We start from the raw sequence: 27,128 nt of genomic DNA, 5'->3' as shown, positions 1-27,128 counted from the left end.
GTGCAACGTTTCAAAAAATGTGATGCTTAAAATGTTGGATGGCGGTGTAGGTAGCAGTGTTTAGCGGAGTGGCAAATGTACTGAATTTTTCATAGCTTAGGGGACCCGTAATGGACGAGGAGTTCGGGTAGTGCGATTTCAGGGAGGTGAGCCATGCCTCATGTTTGTGGAGTGAAGATGCAAGATTTATTGTTATACTTTTTCTTGCACTTATATAATCTGTCGAAATACATTGCAATAAAGGCGAGACATTACAGGCAAAACAGTTTTTTCTACCCATTGTCAGTTTGGGATCTAAGCGTACAAGCTTTCATGGGGAAACAAAATTGTCCAATCTTCACCAGTAAATGTTTAATTATTCAAGTGAATCACTTTGCAGCCATGTAAATTCAAACGTTGTTTTCTCCAAAATGTATTTCCTCCCATAAAGAAGCATCTACTTACACCAAACCTTAGAAACTCGAAGAAGATTTTGACGACATGATAAAAAAAATACATTTACATGAAGAACATTTTTTTCTTACATGTATTTACATAAACTACAGTCTAGGGCTGTGGTATGTGGCAGTTGCCAATACAATACATACCTCGATACATAGGCCACGATACGATACATACCTCGATACATAGGCCACGATACGATACATACCTTGACACAGTGAGTTTTTCATTCGATACAATACATTTCAAATCAATTTGATTCAGGTCAATAAAAAATAAAGGCTAAATCAGGGCTGGGATACTAAAAGTCTTTGTTAAACCACTTCGATATGAAGTCCATATGAAACACAAACATTTTAATCATTAAGACAGTGAAAATGTCAAATGTGTCACATAAATGAGTTTCCTTCCACTAAACAAATAACAAAACTGAAAAACTGCTGTAACAAAATAATTTGGTAAAATATACCGAAAAATACTCTTGGTGATATATCAATACAGCAGCTGTATCATCATACTGTATCATTACATTAAACGATACGATATATTGATGTTTTGATATTTTTGCACACCCCTACTACAGACAGTAGTTTTCTAAGTATCCCATTTTATATATTGAACTTACTGTGTTCACAGATCACACACTTACTACCTAGTGTCATCAACATGGCAACTAATACTTTACAGCTGATGTGGTCAGTTGGGCGGGTGAAGATAACCAGAGGCACAGCTCTGTCTGTAGCACAACTTAGACTTGAATCTGATCTTACATTAACACAATCTGACCATGAATTGACTTAGGTGGAAGTCCTTCTCAAATAGCATGAGGTCAAAAACTGTTTTCCGGTTAGTCACCCTCACCTTTTTGTTGAAAATCAAACTCCTAAACAGGATCATGAACGCTCGTATTAATCACAGACTCCTGAAAATGTGCTGTTTAAATCAATTTTGTTTATATGAGTTTATAACAATCTGAAAACTTGCAGCCTCCCCAGCGTCATGTCACTACGAACAACACTTTACACTTTACACTTTACACATCAGTTCATTTTGCCTTGTGATTTTAAAGACTGTTTCAACATTAGCTTTGCACCTATAAAACTAATGACTTAACTTGAGTCTGGAAGTTGTAAGTAATTTGTGAAAGTGAGAAAGGGACCCAGCAACACAAAGCATCAATGTTTAATGTAGGAAACTCAGTCTATGCATTTTTAATCTCACAAAATGTCTGGAGGAGTTGTGCACTATCCAACAGTAGTAGGATTGTACCAGCTAGGCAGCGTTCACTGTACCTAACTGTAAAGTAGGTAAAATTTTGTATGATTTCTTTACTGTCGGTGAATTATTTGAAAGTATGGGAGAAAGTGTGTGCCTATGGACATTCTGTAAGTTGTGAGTTCCAATATGAAATGTTTTATGTTGTATGGAGGACATAAAATTGGAATAATGGTACATGAAGAGCTACGATGAAGATGGGTCAGGAAGATATTAGATTCAGACGCCTCAAAGGAGCTCAAAGTCCCATCGGTATTTTCACCCATTGAGAGCTCAAGTCCTCACATAAGTACACTCTCTTTCCACTCCTTCATCTTCCTGTTTCAGAGCAAGTTTTGTTGAATCTGAGTAAAAATGACACTTAAACAAAACCAAAGCATGGCGAAGTTAGAACCAAACCTTTTTACAACCCTTTCAACAGTTTAATTTAAAAGACTGTAAATCATTGGCAGAAGGGGACTTGAATTTCAAAATCGCAATAAACTGTGTGCCCTAACCTTAACCAAATGTGTATTTATTGTTTGTTTTTTTTAAGTACAAATAGCCGTGGGGTCTTAAAAGTCTTAACGGTCTTAAATTTCTTGTTCTTAAATTAAGGCCTTCAAAAGTCTGAAATGATATTGTCCAAGTCTTATTATTTTCACAAAGGTCTTAAATTTCATTAGCCTATTTTTTTGTTTACTCCACCGGGCTGCAGTGCAATGTTAAACGGAGGGAGGAAAAAAAAAAAACAATGTGAAATTACGTAACATGAATGAACGTCTAATTTCAAGTATGCGCAAACAAAACTTTGGTTTCGGGCGCCAGCGGCAATGAGTAAACGATCAGTAGAGTGGAGGAAGACGTTGGATGGATCATGGGGAAGTGTAGGTTTAATCCACAGTGGCTCTTAGATTCTAGATATAGTAGTTAGAGTTGGTTGGTCATTATTAGAATTGGATCTGGTGTTTTTCGCCCGCATAATGGCTGCGATGTTGGTCTTAATTTTTATTGAAGTGGTCTTAAAAATGTCTTTAAAAAGTCTTAAATTTGGGGTAGTCAAACCTGGGGAGACCCTGAGATAACTTTGTGACCTATCAGCTATTTTATCTCTGCGTTATTTTATTATTCTTGCTTCTTTTTGTTGAAATTCTCTTGATAAAACTTCAGTTCAGCACCCTTGAGTTCTTGGACCATAAATGCACTTACATGGACCTTTGGGGTTAACACATTCTAGTCCTAGTGCCTTCGTATGCTCTCGGCGCAAGTGTTTCCGAAGCTTTTCTTTTAAAAGGAACTGTTATTTGATTAGATTGTGTGCAGTAAAACCTGATTGTAAAAAGTAGTAGTAAAGTTCTGTACCATTTTGCTGTTAATGGAACTTTTCATTGGTGTGCACTCCGCCATCCATGTTACGTACCGATCTATCTACCCCTCCATCTTTCCTTCATCCGGTGCAACCGATTGCTTCAGCATCCCAGCCCCATTTTTGATTTGATTCCTTAAAGTGGCAAAATAGATAAAATTATAGAACATTTGTTGGACTGAACGGAGCAAAGGATCATGGTCAATGCAGTTCCAGTCAATGAATTTCCAAGCAGCAGATGAATTTTGACAAGTTGTGTTGTTTCGAGACTTTGGGACCAAATCTTGCTTGATGAAGTGATTCGCAGTAGTTGCAGCAGTGTATTTTCTGTAGTGTTAGTAAAGTTAGTGTGTACCCAGTCATCCATGTTACCCCGATCCACCCTTCTGCTTCTCCTCCACCCCACGCTTGCTAATCGCTTCTCCATCTCAGAACGCCATTTCCGATTTTTACCATCTTGCTCAAGTATGACTCAGAAAGAGGTGTGTCAGTCCACCATTGGAACCAGCGAACGTGTGTGTATCCATGTCATTTCTTTAAATATATAATTTTGAAACTTTTTTGTGTCGTGTCTGGTTTTCTTAATTTGCTCTGCTGCATGTCTCCAGTTTCTACAAATTTGTGTTAATGTTCGTCTTTGGAGCAGCAGAGCATGTTGGAATTCCAGTAGTTTTGAATTGTTTAACCCTTTGTGTTTCCAGTTTCTTTCGCAGGCTCAGTGCTTGCTGGAATTCTAAATTGGATGGCTCGTGGTTAATATGAAGCTGGCATGTTTTATTCCGGGCAGGCACTGAGTCTCAAGGTTTACAACTGAGCATTACAGTGAAGGTCTGGGGCATAAAAGCAGCAGCAGCAACTCTTTCCCCTGGTCAGACTTGTAAATGTGAATACACTGACTTTATCACACACCTGTTCCCCTGGCTCTGATCGAAGAATGGAAAATATTGATATTGTATTACCGTTGTTCACTTAAATTAGCTGTGTAAAGCATGAACAAAGACTGATGAAAAAAAATGAAGATATTGTTTATTAACACCAATTCAATTCTCTGGCAAATCAAGAATGATATCCGACTGTATTTTAGATTGATATTAGACTGATCCCCACCCCCTTCTTTGAGTCTCAAGCCAACTGTGATGATCTAATCAGATTAGTTTTTGTTTTTTTTAGTGTTATCATTTACAAATGAAATCTAATTTATCGCACTGTCGATGAACAAGTTTAGTCCTTTGCTCATGGATCCTGCAAGAATCCACAATATTTTTCAGTCCCCTGTAATATTTTTTCCTTTATTTTTATTTTCTTTTCAGTATGGGTGGACCATATGTGTCCATGATTGGCTAATCCACCTGTCAGTCATGCCTATTTGAAGTAGGGAGACTCAGCAGTGACCAAACTCATGTCTTCATAAAGTATCTAGAAGTTTGTATTCTGGATCCCAGGCTTAGTAACTTGAAAATGTTTTTCGTGCTTTATTCAGCCTAATTAAGGTGTAGTTTTGTAGTGGTACTTCTACTATTTTACTCAGCCACCACTGTTATGAATTGCTTGGGCATTTTAGCTTGGACAGATCACAAACTAATAAGAACAAAACATATTTTAAAAACTATAATAATTGCTGACCTGAAAAATACTTTTTCACCTTTTCACCAGTGTTATTACACTGAAATTCCCAAATTAATACAACGAAAAAGGCTTGATACCTATTTAGATACCAGAATGATAATGTAATAATATTACCATGTGCTATACTGGTTCTAAGATGTTCACTGATGCATTGCCAACTGAAGGGGCATCAAGAAAAAAAAAAAAAAAACTAAAATGAAATTAGATACCAATATACGACCCAACACCGCTGCTACTTTTAACCCCCAAGCCTTTGTATGTTCATTTTATCATTTCTATGTTCTCCCCACATAATCATTCCCATTCCAAATCCCATCCACCATCTGCTGTCTGTCCAGTACTGATGCAACTTCGTAATTCTGAGAGGACAGTATCGGCGCTTGCATCGCTCAGTCTCGTGTTGTGGATTGTCTTTGTCAGGCCCTTGTGATATTTGGCATTTTGTACTTTTGTAGACACTTCCCACCTCACAGCTCACCACACACACATCCAGACTGTTCCGGAGCCATGCTGTTGTTCGTTACATACCCAATTCTAGACCTGTGCACACCTTGACGGTCACAGGGTATCATAGTCCTGTGTTGTGACGTATCCATTGGGGTACAAGACAAGGTTGCCCATTGTCACTCTGTATTTCCCAACAAAGACCGCCTCGGAAATGTATTTTAGCCATATGTTTTTGAGAGTGGCCATGTGCAAAAGCAACCCTCTTCAGTTGTGTCCTTAATGTTCAAATGTAGGGTTTCAAAGATGCACAGAAAAGGTAAGTCGCATGCGGAAACATTAAGGAACTAAAGCTTACGGGGGGTTGTTTTTGGACTGGGAATTTCGATGTTTTTATGTGACTAATATTCTGTTCTTCTTAGTGGGACATCAGGCAGATTTCAAAAAGGGTATTGGATCGCGAAAGTGATAATGTTATGAAATTTATATGTGTAAATTCCATGTGAGTCAAAAATGCATTTAAATGAATTCCCAAATAACTTAAAAATGGAGAAATTTAAGGGAACAAAAGCAACTTGAACTTGTAAAAAAGAAAATGGACACTCCAAATGAAACATATTTGATTCTAAAATGCCACTTGCTGCTTTTCAAAATTAACTCAAGAGCAAAATGTAAAATGACACGCTTTAATTACATTTCAATATTAAGTACTGTACCTCAAAAAACATGGTCTAGATGTTTTTTGGCACACTCACAACAATCGTGAAAAAATGATTGCAAAGAAACCCTTACGTCTACAAGCGCCTATCAATAGTGTGATGAATGGGAGTGTCTGATAAGATTGATTCTACAGCCCAAAAGAAGCCTGCCTGAGTGTCCCTGGAAATGTGCTTCAGAATGAGGTCACGACCTGCAGGATTTTGCAGGTGGTGTCCTTTTTTTTTTTTTTTTTTTTTTTTTTTCTTCAATCATCAATATTTATCTTTACAGTGCGCTCGGATCAGAGGAGGCTACACCTGCCACATCAAAGCACGGAAACGGCTAGTAAAATGCATTAGCAAGAGGAAACTATTTAAATTTTTCAATCACTGCAGTGCTTTCAGTTGAAAAAAAAAAAAAAAAAAAGTTGCATTTGCTGGAAAAGACAAAGTTTCCTCCTACCACTATGGTGCCCCAAAACTAATTTAATAAAATAATAAGATTGCTATATAATATTTTTAATTTAATGGCATAGGCAAACGCATAGGGACCCACTAACAACTATGGTGCCCCCCCAAATTAAATTAATAACACATTAAATAAGATTGTTATTACTATTGTATTTTATACATTAATAATGATCTAGTTTGTACAAAACATTGTGAACCTCAGATAAATTTATTGTGCAAAGTTGAACAAGGCCCCAACTATATTTATTTATTTATTATTTTATGTTGTTGTACAACAATAATGATCTAGTTTGTATTAAAAAAATAATAATAATAAAAAAAAGAAGAAGAAGAAAAAAAGAAAACACTAGGGTGCCCACAAAAACTAATTTAATAAAAAATATAATAATAATTAATCTTCAAAATAAAATAATATCTGGTTAGCACAGACAAATAGCACTTAAATAAATACATTGTAGTTTTTTGTTTTTTTTTTTTCTTGAAATAGTCATACATGGGCGCAAAAAAAAAAAAAGTCAACTGTTTCTGTTATTTTTATGACTTTGACCAAGCCATCATTTGTTTAACCAATGTGGAAGCTTTTACTTATTTTTGGCAAATTACAGGGCTCTTAAAATCATCTCGCCCCGGGCCCCCAAAAAGCTAGCAACAGCCCTGGAAAGATATAAATACACTAAACCAACGTGACTTGACGCTGACTTGCATACAAATGAAATCCACACTCTCATTAAAAAGTGCTTCAATGTCTCCCCAGAGTTTAAAAGAGCAAGTAATTTAACTTCCACTCTCACCTCCTATACCTCCGTGTCTCTGGAGATGAGAAGAAACGCAGGGAAAATGTGTTTTTCTTTGCCCTGCTTCATCCCAAATCTCTTGTTCCGTCTCACCCTTTCTCCTCCATCTATATTAATGAGGGCGCTTTTTTTTTTGTAGCAACTTCTACAAATGAGGCGAAAACTTTGGCTTTGCAACCCCCAAACCCTCTGAGCACAAACGTAGAACCGCATTTAGATGAAGGATAGCACTGGGAGGAGGTGGATTAAAGACGGCAATGTTCTTTGGAGTTGTGCACCTGCAAAATACTAAGTAGAGCGGAGTAAAAAATAATGTTTGCTCATCCGTAGAAGATAAAAGAGTTTGTGAAGATCAGAATTACAGGTGAACGGGGCAAACTGTTGCTGTGTCTCTACAGGGCAAACCCTTCAAAGAACACAAATTATACAAAATTGACTTTATTGAGGTTTTAGCCTTAGTATAATGGTGTCCCCTCGTGAAAAAAAAAACATACCTAGAGTTGTATTTTTGCTTTGTTCACTTTTGTTTCATGAAATAATGGATCCTCATCAAAAACAGACCTGGAGTTGTGTTTTGTTTCATTCACACAGGTTTAACTCACAAATCCTCCATTTTAAGCTGAGTTATTTTCTCAAACTGAAAAGACTCTGTTCCACGTTGTGATGTCATGAGGTAATAAAAGTGCTACGCTGGCCACGTTTATATGATGATGTTTAATTATGATTTTTTTATTCTAAATAACTAAATTTGGAATTAAATTAATCTCCTTCGAGTTTACATGGAAATAATAATTCCAAATTAAGGTTTACATGGAAAATACGTTAAAGTATTTATGTAACTCCACTCAACGTTTAGGGGTGGGGAAGGGTTCTGATTGGACATGGACACGAATGTACTTACATCGACCAGAAGAAAACAAACACTTCAGCTGCTACCGGCTTTTTTGTCATCTCGGTTTGTTGTTACGGGTGGGGATGCATACCGCTGTTTCCCAGTTTGTACGGAGAGAGGAACAGTCCGACCCCAGACTCCTGAACCAGCGGGAGCAGCTCCGGTTCAGGTCGAGCCCCAATGAGCTGGACCTGGTAGTGGTGTTAGGTGCCTCGATCTGAGAAGCACTTTCCCCGGGGAAGAACTAAGAGCACGGAGGACGGACGCTCAGAACAAGATATAATGAACCAAACGGGATTCACTCTTCTGTCTGGATGTTTTGCACCACCTCGGAACCAACCGCAGCCCTGGAGCACAGAGGACGGGAGCAGCTCACCCACACCTGTAGTCCACAGCACATTCTCACTTTCGCCACATAGATCCTGTGCAGGGTCCTGCTCGCCCTCATCTGGACCCAGCACATGGAGGGTGGAGCCTATGGACCTGTCTGACCAACCCGCTCGGAGAACAGCAAAAGACCAAGGACGGGCTGCGCGCTGTGGTGAGTTCTACTTTGTCTTTACCGCTGTTACGTGGACTCAGAGCTCCTGCTCCGGGCTGATGTGCGGTGAGTTGTGTAAAGTTCTAGGCCACATGCTGCTGTTTTATGAGTTCATGATGTTAACTTGGGATGAAGAGGGCTCACGGTGTTAACGGGGACCTTCAGTACTTTTCACAATTACATAGGCACCGGTAAACAGAGATTCGGAGACACAAACATGATACAATCTTTTTTCATCATATATGCAGTGCATCATTGCGTCAGAACTGTGATCCAACGAGCATGTGCTGAACGACCGGAATTATTTTTTAAGCAGAATAAACGCTGGTCACGGAATAAATTAATTCCGCTTTAAAATCGGAATAAACCACCTGCTTAAATGGGATTTAAATTTAATTTCAAATAAGTTTAATTCTGAATAATCATTAGGAATTAAGTGTTTACATGATCTTTTTAAAGCGGAATTAATTTGCATTTGGAATTAAATAATTTTTAATCAGAATTAAAAACGGGGCAACTGTGTTTTTAAACTCCATACACCTTCACTAGAATCGTTTGGATAATTTCAGACCTGGAATTGCCATTCTTTACTGAAGTAAACCTAAAAGGTAGTTGTTAACTTGAAAAAGACCACTACATGACATCACAAGTTGGAACGGAGGATTTTGAGCTCTAGACATGTTTTTGATGAGGTAACAACATTAGACTCAGACAAACTTTTTTGATCCACAAGGGAAATTATTTGGACACAGTAGCTCACACATCACTGTATATTATAATAACAAAGAGCAACAATATAAATGGTAATAAATTTAAAGCAGCAAAAACAGCAAGCTTAGTATAGTTTAAAACTCACAAGTATTCCTTTGTCTAATATAGAACCTTTAATCCATTAGTGCAAAGTAATCGTCTTCTCTGAGCAACTGAAAATGCTGCATTTGCATTTTGCTTGTTCCGTTGCATCAAAGGTAAAAATCCAGACTTCTCCTAGACTGCCCATAAACCATCCCCAGACACATTCTGCGGTCAAACTGTGTTCACAACAATCACATGGCTCTGGTAGGTTCTATTAGCATAGTATTTCGTCTTTCTGAACGCCTGAACGCCTCATTGGAAACAGGTATAGAAGTATATTTATATAAGGTATAAGTATATTTTCCATATTCAGACATTATTTTATGTTGGAAAATGTGAAATTCTTATCCCAAGGAGCATGTCTAAAAGAGAATTAAAGCCATAAGAAAGCATGTGGCCCAGCCAGACTTGCTGAAGATGTCCTTAAGCCAACTTTATCACTGTCTACTCCCAGGGCTATAAGGAGAAATGGCTCGCCTGTAAAAAGCTTGGATAAAATAGTGAGGCTGCCTATGAAGTCTAAATTTATATTCTACAGGTGCACTATGCAACTTTTTCTGAGAGGGGCGTCTGCTTGTCTCCATGGGGATGTTTTTGAGTAGCCTGGAATGTTCTACAGTAGATTGATCTTTCATTTATTCAATTACAGGTGTTTTTTCTTCATAAATACCCTTAAAACATGCATTTTTACAGTGAGCAGGGCCACCTATCCACAGATCTGACACGGTTGATTGTGTAGTACTAATGGTGTAATGCTATACTTTGGAATGATCCAGGCAAAACAATAACATTTCCGTAGAGACATACATGTGGGTAGTCAGGCTGGCACCACCTAGTGCCTCCGCTCAATTTCATTTCTCTCCAGTGACTAGGTCAAGGATCAGAATATACTACACGGTTTACAAGAACCCCGGAAGTTGTAGACCGCGCACCAACCAAACAGCGAAGAGCTGTGAAGCCATGACGTCAAACTCGTCGCGCCTGTCTGCGTCCTTTTTGTGGTACAGCACAACAGTAAACAAAGCGGTCGAGATGGATGTAGACGAAGACAGACATTCTGTGTTGGCAACGATTCCCGAGATGAAGGATTTAAAACCGAAACAAAGAGAATGCTTGGTGAATTTGAAGGGGAAAGACGTTATTGCTCTTGTTCCTTCTGGATTTGACGCATTACATATGTCACGAACAAATAGCAACGATTGGTTAAATAAAAAAAAGTACCTTCCTACCGTCAAGCGAACAAATCCTAATGCTGCAAGGTCAGACGGTTTCCACAAAGTGAAACCGGCTGATGAATCAGGTTAGCATATAGCGCCCCTCCACCAGAAATGTTATGAATCAATGTGCAACTGAAACAAAACACAACTTTGGATATGTTTTGGGTGAGGACAGACTATTTATTTATTTATTATTTATTTATTGGATCCCCATTAGTCTTTACAGGGGTAAAGACTATTCTTCCTGGGGTCCAATTTGGCATAATTTACAATAAATTGTACCATTATAATAACAAAAAGTTAGTTAGTGCTCAATGCTCGCTTCCATGTTTGGACAACTTCTGTAAACACAGAGCACGCATCATCATTGTGTCCTCCAGTGCACATGCGGGACACTTTCGGGCCATTTACTGTTCACACTGGAGTCACATACAAGTCGCATTTAACTGGAAATGGGAACGACCTTGCAAAAACATCGGATTTCACAAAAAAATCTGAATTGAGCATTGAGCCCTGCAGTCTGAACGTAGCCTAAATGTGAAAGGACCAGAGCCTGAATAACACAATTTTTTTTTTTGCTAAAACCTTTACAAACATTTGTAATTCGATAAATAAGTCATAATTCTTCAGGATGATAAATCTTGGGTCCTTTTAACCTTTGACATTAACTGAAATTGGCCAACTGAATGTAAAACTAAACTGCGATTTCCCATTAAATTCACAATACAAAATGCGAAATCTAAATATTTGCAACCCCAGCGACCTCCGAAAGTGTCCTGCATTGACTCACTGTGCCCTCCCACCTCAGTTCATTTGAAAAACCAAACCACGCACTCCAGAAGCCCTATTACTTCCATTTCGTGGCCTGCTCGTCTCTCCGGGAGGTCAGGCCCAGTCAAAACCCGAGCCACGGTTCAAGCTGCAACTCCATACCCCACCAGCTGTATCAATAATTATCAGCAGGTGCAGTTTTAGCTCTCCGCCGCGATGACCTAGACACAAATATATGATCATTGAACAGAACTGCACAGAGCAAAGCTGATTTCAAAGTATCTCCAGAACTATTTAGGTCAGTAAAAAAGTCTTAAGAATCTGTTTTGAAACGTAATCCTTAGGCTTCATAAAAGAAAGGCATAACCCGCAGACAGTGGGACATGGGAAGCAATAACATTATGAAAACATTTGCAGCTAGCTTGAAGTTGGTTCATAACAAGATTTTATTTGCAGTGAAGTTAATTTGAGACGTCTGAAATACCCAATACAGGATCAACAAACTTTTCATTTCATATTAACAGCCCACGGAGACGGGATATACCAGTTTGTTTTCTAACAGTTATAACATTGATCATCTTATTCTGTAAAGCACTTTGAGTAACGTGTTTCAAAGTGTGTCCAACTGCGCTATATACACAAAAACTTGCCTGGTCTTAAAGGTGATTGTGTACCATATTTTCTACATTATAGGGCACACTTAAAAGCCTTTCATTTCATCTGAAAATGACTGCGCGCCTTATAATCCAGAGCGCCTTATATATGAATTTATTGGGGTGTCTTAGTACGACTTTAGTAAACTACAAAGCCGCACACTTGCAGCGTTAGGGCTCCCGTAGTCAGGAGCATCAGGAGTAATACATACTGTGATTCTTTTTCATACCAAATGCACCTGTCAAGAGACACGCTTACAACGCCGACATTAAATTCAAGACTATTATAAAGTGAAAGTGCGAGCTGCGTGGGAGCAGTGGATGAGAGAAGGAGAACACACATTCACCAAGACAGGGAGACAGCGCCGAGTGACCTGTCAATGGATCGTGGACGCCTGGGCTAAGGATCAGTATCAACTGTGGTCCGAGCTTTCACCAAGACCAGAATCATCACTGAACTGCCAGGTAACAGTAACCACACTGACTCGGATCAATGACGAGAGGGATGCAGGCGTGCTGGACACCGTAATCACCCAACTGTTTGAACTATTATGAATTATCGTAAATACACTAACAATTTAGCTTTTCAGAAAGTTTTTTTTTTACACGTTACAATTGAACAAAGTTGAGAGTTATTGTGAATGCATTAAATAAAGTTTGACTGACTTATCTAAGTCCGGTGTGGTTTATATGTGAAAAAAAGTTCGAAAATAGATCATTCAATGACAGTGCGCCTTAAAAATACGTTAACTTTTCTGTGGGAGGGTCCGTCAAATGCTTTTATTCATGGAGTTGTTCTTGCTTTGTCTGTAATGTTTCACAGTGTATCGTGGTATTAAACCTTTCTATCTTCATGGAGACCAAACTAGACCAAGTTACAGGTCAGATCTGTGGAGAGGCGACCCTGCTTACAGCCAGAATGAATGTTTTTCTTGGGGTTTTTTTTTAGCTATAAAACCACCTGTAATTGAATAAATGTAAGGTAGAGGTGTTTAATGTCACACTGTGGAACATTTCAGAGCAATGACATATCCATAGAAACAAGAAGGTGACAGACTTCAACCAAAAAGTTGAAAAGCTCAAAAATGTAAATTAACCTCTAGATAGAGACACATCCAAGTTTGCCTCTTTCTCATTATATTGTCAGACTATGCCTCATGTGAAAGCTCAGAACCTCCAGAATTCCTTCCCTGATCAGCTGCAGGTTCTGGGTTTTAGATAGTGACCATTCAGATCTGAGAGAGACATTTTAGGTTTAAACCAACTGGATTTCAGCATTGAAACTGGCAACCCAAATGAGAGAGTCATTTGAGGTTCATTCTGCTTTCTGATTAGATAATTATATCATCAACAACTTGACCACTGTAATTACGAAGTGAAAAATCAGGTTTACTTGAGAATTGTTAAAAGTAATATTTGATTTGAACAGGTTTACCTCTAATCTGTTTTTTTTTGTTTTGTTTTTTTGCTGTGATCAGTAACCGATTTTTGACGATTTTCAAAACTTTCAAAATCCGTAGTGATCCCACAAAATTTGAAGTAAAGCTCATTAATTAACTTTTCACTTGCAGTCAGAGCAATCATCTGTTTCCATTGTGACTCCTCTTTTTATTAAGCTAAAAGCACTTTATTTTTTTGATCTTGTTGAGCTGAGTACAACTGTAGTGATGTACAAAGCCTAGAATCTTATGCTTCCTCCTTGTATATAGGAGTTATTTGAGCGGAGAAAGTGTCAGTATAACCTTAGAAGAACAGGCATCTTCAAAAAAAAAAAAAAAAAAAAAAGAAGATAAGAACTAAGAAAAAAAGCGAGTGTATTTCTGTTACAGGGGTTAGTATATGGAACAACCTGAGAGATGATTTAAAAGACAAGTCTAACACTGCAGAAGCCTTTAAAAACAGAGTATAAAACATTATTTTGTGAAAGATATAGAGCTCTGGGATGAATGAACTATGCATTAAAATTTGTTTATTTAAATTTATATTTTCATGACCTAAAGTGAATTTTCCATGACTAATACAGCACCTACATGTGTAGAACTGATCAAACTTTTAGGGCTAAATATGAAATCTTAACTCTTTCCACTGACCTTATGGTTTGGGATTATAGTTTTTGAACATTCAAAATCCTGTCAGTGCATTTATTGTCGTCTCCTTTACACAAAAAGCACAGGCGTTTGGAAATAATCATAATAACCTCATGATAACTTCACAGAAAGCTGGAGTTGTGTAAAAGAGATACTAAAATTCCATGACTTTTCCAAAACTTTCATTGAACTGACAAAATTCCATGACTTTTCCAGGCCTGGAAAATGACATTTTCAATTTACATGACTTTTCCAGGATTTTCCATGACCCTGAGTTAGCCTGATTCGTCCGCTGGTTTTACTTCGTTTCACTTCGTACAAACCGTGTGACCTCCCAGTGTTTGAATTCGTTCGCTCAACGGTACTTGGGTACTTTTTATCATTTAACCAATCGCTGCTATTTGGTAGTCACGTATGTAATGCGCCGCTAACGGGGCTAACTGGTATATTAAGCATTTCCCAAATCCCGTAGGAAGAAGGACAATAACGCCTTTCCCCTTGATAAAATTCACCAAACATTCTCTTCATTCCAACTTTAAATCCTCGATCTTGGGAATCGTTGACAACACTGAATATATGTCTCTTCGCTGATTGACTGGTGCCTGAACTTGCATTTCCAGGGTTTCTGCAAACCGTCTAGTGTATTTTGATTCCTGACCTAGTTGCTGGAGAGAAATGACATCGAGTGGAGGCACTACATGGCACCAGTCGTAAGTGAAACTGTAAATGCAAACTTGCTGTTCAAACGCTGCTTTTCTTTCTTGGAATACTGCCATTGTTTAATAGGGTTAGGCATTAGAAGTACTACAGCTACTGCTCATTAGTCTGCTCAAAACACACACTCTAAAAAATAGTTGATATCAGATATTGATATTACGATACTGGAAATGATATCTCCCATCCTTATAAATCTTACATTCAATCCCTTTCATCATCAAAATAATGAAAAATCCATGACCTAAAAACCTTCCAAGATGTTCTACTTTGCAACAGTTTCCACCAGTAGCTCTATGTTGCACCTGCTCGGGTTCGCTACAAGAGACTACCCCTATTTACATCTGCAGGTGTATATATAACCATAAACATATATTATTCCTTATATTTATCCACTGAAGTTCCTCTTGCTTACTCAGCTGCGCCTGTCTCCCACTCTGATCTACGAGCGGACTTTTTCTGTGACAAAAAAAGGGAAACCCGATTCATACGCCTACTATATCTTGTAGCGCACCAAGCTAAACCCATGGGGGAACCTTGCGAGCACTGCGCAGCTGCACTGTTGGGTTAATTGGGCGAGAGACAGCACCCAAAGGACCGTGGTTGATGATAGGATAAGGTGTAGCCTCCTCCGAGATCCGAGCAGGTCCGTTCTGCCCTTACTGGGTGGAGGAACGGGTGAAGAACCGAAGTGATGGATGAGTATGGCTTTTCTTTTTCTTTTTTTTTTTTCTTTTTGTGGATTCTACGGTTTAAAAAAAGATAAGGAGAGAATGGGGCTGCTGGTGATTTGCAGAAAAAAGGGGCAGTGGACTCCAGGCAATGGTGGAGAAGTTAGTTTATCTCTAAGAAGATCTATGAGAAGGGGAAGTCATTTAGACAAGTGGATCCAAGAGCTTTGAAGTTCATTAATAGGCTTTCTAGGCCATGCGGTACGGAACACTGTTTGGGACATTCGACGTAAAAAAAAAAAAAAAAAAGAAGAGGAAGAAGAGTTTAATAGGCTCAACTATAGGCTCAACTATAGGATGCTAAGATACAAGTGACACAGATTAATTCAGCTTTAGTTGTAAAATTTTGTCCTAGTATTAGTACATCTTCACAAACCTGACTTTTATTTGGCCTCCTCCTGCTTGTTTCCATGGAAATGCTATTCCTTTTGTTATAATTTCCCACAGTATGCCACAAAACATTTCAAACTTCATGGAGAATGTTTTAAATTATGGTTGTACCAATATATTTTCATGGAATCATGCAGATGACATGCCACCTCTAGAAAGTTACGTAGTGTTACATTATTTTGGTCGGGAAAAAAAACAAAATAGTGTAGACATAAATAAAGCTTTTTTGGTCCACCACTGAGAATTACCAACTTATTTTTTAACCTACAAAATGTTCTATAATAGTACGAACACCAAACTTCGTTATAAAGTTGTGAATGTATAGGGTGTCCCAGAATATTTGACATCATTTCGCAGGCCAATAATTCACGTTTGCTCCCAAAGAGAAGTCATTTTGTGTCTTGGAATCTGCTCGCACACACTCACCCAACACTGTGCAGCCTTCAATGCAACATTTGGAAAAACACCAACTGACAAACTAATTTGGACTTGGTACCAAAAATTTAAAGAGGAAGGCCGCTTATGCAGAGCCAAAGGATTATATATGTGTGCGAGCGTTTTAGAAGACTTGTCTTTGGGACTGAACGGCATGGCTCAACCTGAAAACAGAACAAAAATAAAACACTGATATAAAGTCTTGATCTGTTTCTATACATTCTGTGAAAATTTGAGGTTATTTCAACAAGAACTGACAAAATTATTGGCCTGCGAAATGGTGTCAATTTTTTGGAGGGCAAACTGTATTTCTACCAAATACCTGCATACAAGTAATGTGATTTCTACTTCAATCCTATTCAATATAAAACAAATACACTTCAAAAAATGATCTGCCAGGTCTTTTTCTTTGCCAAAAACAGCATCCCCAATCTCGCTCTTATCGTTTTGTATTAAAGCAACATTACACGTGCCTTTTATGCGAATAGTCGACATGTGGTCAAAACAGTGCTTTCAAATTCAACTATGTAATGAATTTGATGCATTGTGAGCGCCAGTGTAATGTTGCTTGAGTTCACGTTTTCACTGTAACCTCTTTTTGTCAAATAACCACAATTCCTCCACAGCGCCCTCTAGCAGCCATCGATTCTAACCAGCAAATATCCCGCTATCCTTTCGCCCTATCTCACTTTTGTGACCGCCCCCCGCCCCGCCCTTCCTCCTCCTCCCCCTTGACCCCTCCCCCTTTCCCCCCCGTGCTCCTCCCACTTTTCACAGAAGCTCAGAGCAAGCCGTACTATTCTGACTACTCCCCGACGCGCCTGCTGATCCACAAGATGTGCACCAGTCACTACCTGGACCTGTTCATCACCATCGTCATCGGACTCAACGTGATCACGATGTCCATGGAGCACTACCAGCAGCCCAAGGTCAGTCAAGAAAGCAGTGTACAAAAAAACACAAACATTAAATCTAAATATTGAAAATGCTCATTAAAAACTTATTCCGGGGTCTATGCCAGCCTCAGCATTGAGAGTTCCACTTTTCACCCTTTTTCACGCTTAATTAAGTCCTGTCCGATAAAGCCTATGGGTAATAAAACTGATTAAAATAATTTTGAAGGGTAAAAACGAGCAGTCATTGCAAATATGGCATGGATACTGAGTCAGTTGGTGCCATTTTGGTTCTACCAAACTTTTCTATGGTTTTTCACTGACTTTAACAGGAAGAGACACTTATTAATCCAACAATGGAAAGCAGTGTTTTGTTTTTTTTAGATAATATTTGAAGTCTTTCCCTGTTAATAAGTGGTTTAGTCTTGGTTTAGACCTAATGTAGTCCAAGTAACCTGTGAAATCTGGTTAAATCCTGGTTTAGACCTGGTTAACGCTTTAATCTATGCTGGCAATAACTGTTTTTTCAGAATTACTTTTTAGCCCCATATAAAGTGTTGCAAAGGCTTTTTAAAACTTAAGACATTTAAAGGTTCTATATTACACAAATGTACTCATGTTATATCGTTGTTCTCTCCTCAAACACATACCTAGAGTTGTGGTTTTGTTTAATTTTCTTAGTCTGTCTATATCTCCGAAGCTCAAAATGCTTTGTTCCATCTTGTGTCATGAAGCGGTAGTTTTCACAGCTATCATTTACCTGTAGTTCAGTAGAGATTGGCAATTCCACATCTGAAATTACCCCAAATAATTTTACTGAAACTTTTCAGTGCTAACATAGACACACAAAATAGCATAATCTGGACAATTTAAGTCACGTGAACCGAACCATGATGTAAACCAGTGGAACCAAGCCTTTGAAATAGTTCATTAAAATATGTTATATATTTTTTCAACTAATCATAATGGGCAGAATAACCTTAAACACTAAGGAAGAGAGAAAAATCAGTTGTGTTGCTTTTGTCTACTGGATTTGTAACTAAAGCTACTCTGTCTGACCTTGCCTTAAAGGTGTCAGGCTAATAAATAAACATCAATATTGGCTTTAAAAGGCATGCACTAAAGTGGTTTTGGAACATTAGGTTTATGGCCCAGGTCGGCTTAAAATACAGTTCAGTGAGCAAGCTGCCAGTAACGATAAAGTGAAGACAAGAGGAGGATCGCTCAAAATAAGACATTGTTACAGTGAGGGAAAAATCACAGTTGTATGTCTCTTTTAAAGTCTCTTTAAAAATGCATTTTTTAAATACTAAGGTTTTAAGCAAAGGTGAAGTGGAACGTAATGTATTGTCAAGGGAGAAACTTGGGCCTCAAAATGTCACAAAAGACAAAAAAAAAATTTAGGACACTTTATAGGTTTTACTTAGCCTGATTCATCAGCCAGTTTCACTTCGTAGAAGACCTCTGACCTCGCAGGATTAGAATTTGTTCGCTTGACAATAGGTGGGTACTTTTTTTTATTTTAACCAATCGCTGCCATTTGGTTGTGACGTATGTAATGCACCACTAACGGGACTAACTAGTATATTAAGTGTTTCCCAAATCTCATAAGAAGAAGGGCAATAATGTCTTTCCACTTGATAAAATTCACAAAACATTCTCTTTATTCCGGCTTTAAATCCTTGATCTCGGGAATCGTTGCCAACACAGAATATATAGCTCTTCGCTGATTGGCTGGTGCCCGGACTCGTGCTTTTGGGGTTCTTGCAAACCGTCTAGTGTATTCCAATTCCTGACCTAGTCACTGGAGAGAAATGAAATTGAGCGGAGACACTAGATGGCCAGCCTGTCTAGGTTTTACTGGACAAATACTGAAATGTAGACAATTCCTTTACATGTTATCCTAATCAAAACTGAACCATTGTTTATTTATTACTGTGCACCAAACCTCCTGGCTAGCTTGCCACAAATGATGTACTATTTACCTCTTAATATGCTGATAAGACTGGGGATTTTTGTTATAAAGACTTAAAACTATTAGCATTTTGATTTGATATCAGGTAGTCAGTGAAAAGGTATTATGGTTTATTGAATTTTGCCAACAGTCCCCTCCATTCACAAATTTTGAACATTATGATGACAGCAATATTATGTTCTAGAGGTTACAAGTTTGACTTTGGATTAGAATTTTATTTTTCATAATTAGTTGAGGGGATTGTGAGGACTACACCCCAACATCATCCTTGTCTGTCCACTTTTCAAAACAGAAAATCAAATCACCATTCAAATATGTCTAAAGCACGATCGCGTAAACAGGATTAACAAAACAGGCTTGAATGTCATATTACTTCATTCAACCCCAATTTATGTTTTTCATGATGGAACGTCAGGGCTTAAAGCTCAGAGAAGTAGTTTGCATGTCCTGTTTATAGGTCCATTATGTAACTTTTAAAGTGGAGGCTTTGCTATCTGCTTGTGTCCATGGAGATGTTGTCGCTTTACCTGGAATATTCTACAGCAGTGGTCTCCAACATTTTTGGTGCCACAGACGGGTTTTATATCAGACAGTATTTTGCAGACCAGAGGGGGTGGTGCTATGGGAGGAGACGTGGTGCATGGTTAAATCCTGACTAAATCCTGTTTTAGTCCTGGTTTTAGCCCTGTTTCAGATCTTTTTAAGACCTGTTTTAGTTCTGGGGGAGTTGCGCTTTCGGTACCAAAGGACCCACGGCCTGGCACAAATCCCCTCGATTTACAGTCTGGCATTAAAGGGCATGTACCATATTTTTTCCTTTTATGTATCACACATATATTGTATAAGTAGCTCTGAGGTCAAAATAAGTCTCCCGTGTACTGTCTTCATCTAATTTTAAAGCGTTTTATTGTCCGCTAATCAGGAATTGTGTAGTTAGCATGCTAGTTGTCGCAATTAGTCCACTCTGGCCTGGTTGTGAAAAGTATAGTAATAATGAGCATGCTCAGAACGCATAAAGTAAGTGAAGAATAACTTTGGACCACTGCAAACTGCTCGAAATCAACCAGTTCTGTTTTTCATGTTACAGTAAAAGTCAGGTACATGTATCTATCTCCATGGAGACAAGCGGTAACGCCATAAATCCAAGTAACAGGTCAGATCTGTGCAGAGATGACAACGCTCACAGTGAGAATCCCAGGTTTTGAAGGCATATTTGAGCAATAAAAACTCCTGTAACTGAATAGATAGATTTATTTTGTTTAATGCCATACTATGGAACATTTCATACTCCACCAAAAAAAAGTTACATAGTGCACCTTTAAAGGGCCCACATTATGTTATTTTCTGATCAATGTTTTAATGTAGTTTCCTCATCACAAACAGATCTGGAGTTGTGTTTTGTTTCATTCACACATGTTTAAACACACAAACCCTGCAGATTTCGTTCTTCTCTCTGACAGAAAACACTCTGTTCCACCTTGTGATGTCACATGGTAATACAGGAGGTGCTCCACAGAGTCATGTGAATCATTTCAGACCAGGAATTGTCAGCCTCTACTGAACAAAAGCTAAAAGGTAGCTGTTAACTTAAAGTAAGTACTGCTTGAAACTATCACTTCATGACATCACAAGGTGGAACAGAGCATTTTGAGCTTCGGAGATGTAGATAGACTAATAATAAAGGATTACTCAAACATGTGTGAATGAAACAAAACACAACTGCAGGGGCTGAAGCTCACAAAACTCAATTATGCGTAATTTGGGACATTTAAGTACATTTGCCAGCTCCCTCGATCGGTCATTATACAATATGATAAATTGTGGATCTAAATTTGAACTTTAGTTGAAAATTAGCCAAGCAAAGTCCATAAGTGAGCTTCAGGGACAGTTTATAGAAATCCCTTCGGACTCACGGCTATAAAAGTCAGACCGCTGCCCCCCTCCGACCAGAAGGAACGCTCGGATTCCAGTGGACATTTCATGGGCGGTCAGGGGAAGCAGTACTGCGTGGGAGATCTAATACTGGAAGAACTAATTCAGGGAGGAAGACTCAAGTTTGTCTAGTGAAAATAAACAGGCAAAATCTGCAATCCAATCAACTTCCAAGGCTGTATTTCCTCACAGTTGCCGTCAGCCAATCAGAGCTCATTTGCTTTGTCTCTCGACCAATCACCGCCCAAGTTATTTTATAATATTCTTATACTGCATTCATGAGTTAATTCCTGTTCTAGGCAACATTTTGAGGACTTTCTCACCATTCAAAAGATATGATTGTTAATCACTATGGCAACTGTCCTCATTTTATTCTGTAATCCATGGACAGTTCAGAGTCAAATGTTTTAAAGTGTAATGAAACACTTGAATCAGCAAAAACAAACAAACAAACAAACAAAAAAAAACCTGTGTATATGGTGCATTGGCTTATGTGTCTAATCTTTTTTTTTTTTTTTCCAAAGTTTGAAAAAACAAAACAAAAAAACACCCCACCCCTCTCTCCACACTCAAAACACACACAGAACTACACAAAAAACACTGAGAAGTCAAAGTATTAGTCATTTTTTATGCAAACTAGGTGAGTGTGCAGCTTTATGGTCAAGAACGGACAAAACCTGAGTGCGTGCTGCCCCCAGTGGCCATTGCAATTCCAAGTACTATGTGACTCCACACAGAACTGCCTTGATTACTGCTAGGTGTTTCTGATAGAACCGCATAGCTGCTGGGGTGGAGTTTGAAGTGTGGCTGCCTGTTAGACCAATCAGGCTGCCCCTCATATGTCCACTGAGTGTGTTTGCATGCGCTTCAGTATCCCTGACAGTATTCTGGATTTGCCTTTACATGCGCTCAGATAAAACCAGGATACTCAAAATTCATGTGTTTCTGGTGACATCACAGCTATAGGCCAATAATAATTAATATAAATGGGGGGGCAGCTAAAATGAATATAGTTAAAATACAAAATTAATAGTGAGTTTTAGGGTTTAGTGACAACTGTGATACTTGAAAAGGTTCAACATTTGTGAATTTACCTTTTGGATATTTCATTGCAAAGTCCAGTGTAATCAGTAAGGAAAACTGGCCCTGCTCCCCATCTGGGAGTATGATATCATCACATTTTAAAATCAGAAAACTACCAGTTTAGAGTGGTTGCTATGGTAACTATGGTACAGATATGGCAAGGAGCTAAACATGTAGGAACTTTTTAACTAATTAATTAATCATTACATTTATATAGTGCCTTCCAAGATACCCAAAACGCTTTACACTTTATTATTCAGTCACTCCACACTCAGTGGTGGTAAGCTACTACTGGAGCCACAGCTGCCCTGGGGCAGACTGAGGGAAGTGGGGCTGCCAATCTGCTATCGGCCCCTTCGACCACCACCATCACTAACACACACCACTTTCATACTAGGCAATGTAGATGAAGTGTCTTGCCTAAGGACACAACAATAGTTTTTGTGACTGGCGCCCACCTGTGGCACCTGGCATTCCCAGCGGTCTCCCATCCGAGTACTAACCAGGTCTAGCCCTGCTGAGCTTCTGAGATCTGACAGGATCAGGCTTTGACAAGCTGGTATAGCCACAGCCACAACTTTGCTAATTTAAAGCTTTTTAACAGGTTTCTAACAACAAAAAAGACATACATTTAAGTAAGAACATGAGACTGTGGAGCTCTGTCACAGCTTCAGTAAAAGTTGTTTTTAACAGTTGAAAAATACAAGAGCGTCTGACCGCATCAGTTAAGTTCAAGAGCAGCACAGACAGACACAGAAGTGAGCCTGGTGTTAAAATGTGGCTGTATTAAATAGTACAGTGTTTTATTTTGTTTAGAAGTATACAGTGATATTACTTAAACAACCCTGGTAGAAGTTTGAGTTGTTTTGGTAAAGTAACTGCTCCTACTGTATCTGGAGCATTTTGAGCTTTGCAGATGTAGACAGACTAATAATAAAGAGTTACTCAAACATGTGTAAATGAAACAAAACACAACTCCAGATCTGTTTTGATGAGGTAACAACATTATAACATGACTTAAAGCTCACAAGAGTAAATTTTGTTTAAGATGGGACCTTAATAAGAAGGGACCTTGGTAAAATATCTACTCCTCCCGTATCTGTTACTACAGTTCGCACATGCTCAGTACAGCACCAGTTCTGAGAAATCAGGATACTGCGTGTACAGGCCACAGTATCCTGGACAATATCAGATAAACCCAGTGAGAGTATCCTGGTTTCCAATAACCAAAATACTGGCACGTCCAGGATTCTGAAATCAAGATACTACATCTGCATGGACACTCACATAACCAGGATTCTCGAAAAACCTTATCATAATCTGGATACACGAGCGCACGTATACACACTCTGGTACAGTTACATAATCAGTTTAAATCAGATAATTTGAATAATTAGAAAACCCAATAGATAGATGTGATTATAGGTGTGTGTTACATGCCCAGGAGAAATGTGATTGTGAAAAACATCTGGTGACGTGTCAGTGAATCGACGGACTGTTAGAGTAACTGTTATATTTGAAAGACAAAGTAAAGTTATTTTAAAAAAGGATGTCACTATTTAACATTTTCTCTTTATTTTTTTTATCTTTGTGGTATTTCTTCAGATCAAATCCTGTCAGAAATTGTTCACATCAGATGGAACTGTTCAGATGACATTTCAGTTATCTGATTAGTACAGAAATCTGATAATGATTGATTTTTTTTTTTTTTTTTTTTTTTGTCAAAACAGGAGCTGGACGAGGCCCTGAAGATCTGTAACTACATCTTCACGCTCATCTTCGTCCTGGAATCCGTCTTCAAACTGGTGGCTTTTGGGTTCCGGCGCTTCTTCAAAGACAAGTCAGTACCCACTCTACTGAGACAGCACACATTTAACTTTGAATCTTTCTCTTATTATTTTTTCTTGTATTATTTTTTCTTTTGTTAACTGATATCCGGAGATGGTGGTTGATATTAAATAAATAAATCATTGTTAAGAAACGACACCAGACCCAGGTGAATAGATGCTTGATTAAAAGTCAGGATGTCCCACTTTACACACGAGTTATTTATTTATTTATTTATTTTCACATTTGCAAGTCACCCATAGTCATTTAATGCAAACATATGCTTTGAAAATCATGAGTACTGGAATTAAAAGATGTGTGAATGTTCAAAATACACAGGAGCCCTCAGTGGTTTCTTTTACTTGCATGCATAGAATTCATAATAATATTCATAAAAGGAATATTTTCTAAGCATTCTAATCTCTAATATTTGGGATACTAGTTAAAGAATTTTAATTTGATAAACATGACCGAACTGTATCTGTATATTCAGATACAAGCTTTGTGTTCAGGAAGTAACTAAGTTTTTATTTATATAGCACTTTTCATACACATATGTCACAAAGACTCTTTACAGAACATTATTCATTCACTCCATACCCAGTGATGGTAAGCTACTATTGCAGCCACAGCTGTCCTGGGGCAGACTGATGGAAGCGAGGCTGCCAGTCTGCGCCATTGGCTCCTTCGACCACCACCATCACTCACACACACACACACACACACACACACACACAGCACTTTCACACTAGGCAATGTGGATGAAGGCCACAATGGCAGTATTTGTGACTGGCGCCCCCCTGTGGCACCTGATACTAACCAGGCCCGGCCCTGCTGAGCTTCTGAGACCTGACAAGCCTGTGTGGTCACTAGGTGTGTGTTCAAATCAAATACAGCTGTTACTGCCAGCAATTGTAATGCTCATTTATTTTTAATTACAAAAACATTGCGCTCAATGGCCCAGTTCTTGACCCCAGCACCTGCAGCCAAACATGAGTCAGTGCTAGTGCAGCATCTGCAGCTCAGGGAGGGAATTCTGGAGGATCTGAGCTTTCACATGAGGCCTGTTCTGTCCATGTACTGAGAATGAGACTAACTTCTCTATCTACAGATTAAAGGACATATAGGCGAGTTTCATTGTTGACAAAAGCGTGTGTTGCATGCTGGGAATTATTTTGGTTGGCGGCAAGAAACACTAATTCAACATGACGGACGGAGCGAGAAAGCACGTAAAGGGTATTGATCCCGGTTATTTATCCACTCTAACGGCAGAGGACCCAAGACCATTTGACCAGAAATTGGTCATAAGCATCGATGGAGCCAAATCACCCTTTTCAACCCCGACAAAAGGTGGAACAAACCAAATTTTTGGTCTGAATCGTCAACTACCTGGACAAATATTCACTTCGGCGATATCCACAATGACTTGGTGGAAACTCCTGGGCCATTCACAGCAGAAAAGATGAAAACCTCCAAGAGTCTCGATGTGTTGTTGAACTTGTTGGAGTCCACGGTTTGTTAGGATCTTCTACATTTGCTCTGCGGATGTTTGAAAGCCGTTTAATTCACCGTTAGTGGTTCTTTTCACTCGGAATACGAAAAAGACATTTTTCTTCTTCCGTGCTTCTATTCGTGCATCCGATAATTACAGTTACGCACTGTGTTTGACGCTACTGTGTTTCTTGCCTCCGACCAAAATATTTCCCAGCATGCAACGCAGGCTTTTAATAACAATGACGTCAGCTGAAACTCGCCTATATTACACTATTTTCTGATCTATGTTCTAATGTTGTTTCCTCATCACGAACAGACCCGGAGTTGTGTTTTGTTTCATTCATTGATTCATTGTTTAACACACAGATCCTGCATATTTAGGCCAAATTCTTCCACCTTGTGCCTGTACAGCTCCATTGTGTTTTTAAACTCCAAACACCTTCACTAGAAACATTTAGATCATTTCAGCCCTAGAATGGTCAAAAAAAAAAAAAAAAAAAGGAGCTGTTAACTTGAAAACTACCACTAGATGACATCAGAAGCTGGAACAGAGCATTTTGAGTTTGGAGATGTAGACAGCCTAATAATAAAGGGATATTTAACATGTGTGAATGAAACAAAACACAACTCCAGGTCTGTTTTGATGAGGTAACAACATTATAACACGGCTTAAAGCTCACAATAGTCCATTTTGCGTAACATAGGACCTTAAGACACGAGTTCAGTGGTGATTGTAATACTTTCTTCACACCAGTACTTTTTAATATGACCTGGCATTCGCGTTTAAACGCAGTAACGCTGGAGCACACACAGGCATCGTTCTTTAACCTCTGACTCATCTAGGAACAAAATCTTCTCTTCTACATTCGCGCGGTCTTGTTAAACTCTCGTAAAATGTGCCTGCTGGATGATTTCACCGCTCGGAAATGCCTGGCTCCCTGACGCAAACCGCATAATCAACAAACACAAACACTTAAGGCTCGGACGCGTTTGAACTGCTGACCACTACAGGCTCCATTGTGTCCACTACCGCTGCCAGATTCTCCGGTTCACCCGCTTGGGTCAGTTCGGACGTCTCTGAGAACTGTGCACACAAAAGAAAGTGAAAAAACAAAAAGTTTCCTCATCACAAACATACCTGGAGTTGTGTTTTGTTTTATTCACACATGTTTAAAGGTCTTATCTTATGCCAAATAGACTCTTAAAGGTGCATTGTTTCAATTTTCTGGTGGAGGGTCCGTCCATGGAGATGTTCTTGCTTTGTCTGGAAGGTTTCACAGTATGGCTTTAAATGTTTCTTTCTTCATGGAGACCAAACCAGACCAAAAGTTACAGGTCAGATCTGTGCAGTTGGCCACACGCACAGTCAGAATGTCTTTTTTTTTTTTTTTTTAGGTATATCTGAGCTATAAAACTACCTGTAATTGAATAAATGTAAAGTAGAGCTGTTTAAAGTCATACTGTGGAACTTTCCAGGCAGAGCAATAACATATCCATAGAAACAAGCAGGTGACGGACCCCCAACCAAAAATTTACACAATTCA

At 38.7% G+C, this 27,128-nt stretch overlaps 1 protein-coding gene across 1 annotated transcript in view; it reads left to right on the top strand.

The window, feature by feature from the left end:
* Positions 1–27,128, top strand: part of cacna1g (calcium channel, voltage-dependent, T type, alpha 1G subunit) — a 634,394-nt gene that overhangs the window by 560,894 nt on the left and 46,372 nt on the right. The window contains 2 exon segments of the mRNA XM_055150510.1: positions 17,158–17,309; positions 23,994–24,103. Of these exon segments, the coding sequence (XP_055006485.1) occupies positions 17,158–17,309; positions 23,994–24,103 (262 nt within the window).

Source organism: Boleophthalmus pectinirostris, unplaced genomic scaffold (genome assembly GCF_026225935.1).
Source record: "Boleophthalmus pectinirostris isolate CB_2022bp ecotype Guang Dong unplaced genomic scaffold, ASM2622593v1 HiC_scaffold_14, whole genome shotgun sequence".
NCBI classification, from domain to species: Eukaryota; Metazoa; Chordata; class Actinopteri; order Gobiiformes; family Gobiidae; genus Boleophthalmus; species Boleophthalmus pectinirostris.
Note: the sequence above shows the minus strand (reverse complement) of the source record. Positions and strands in the feature narration are given on the sequence as shown.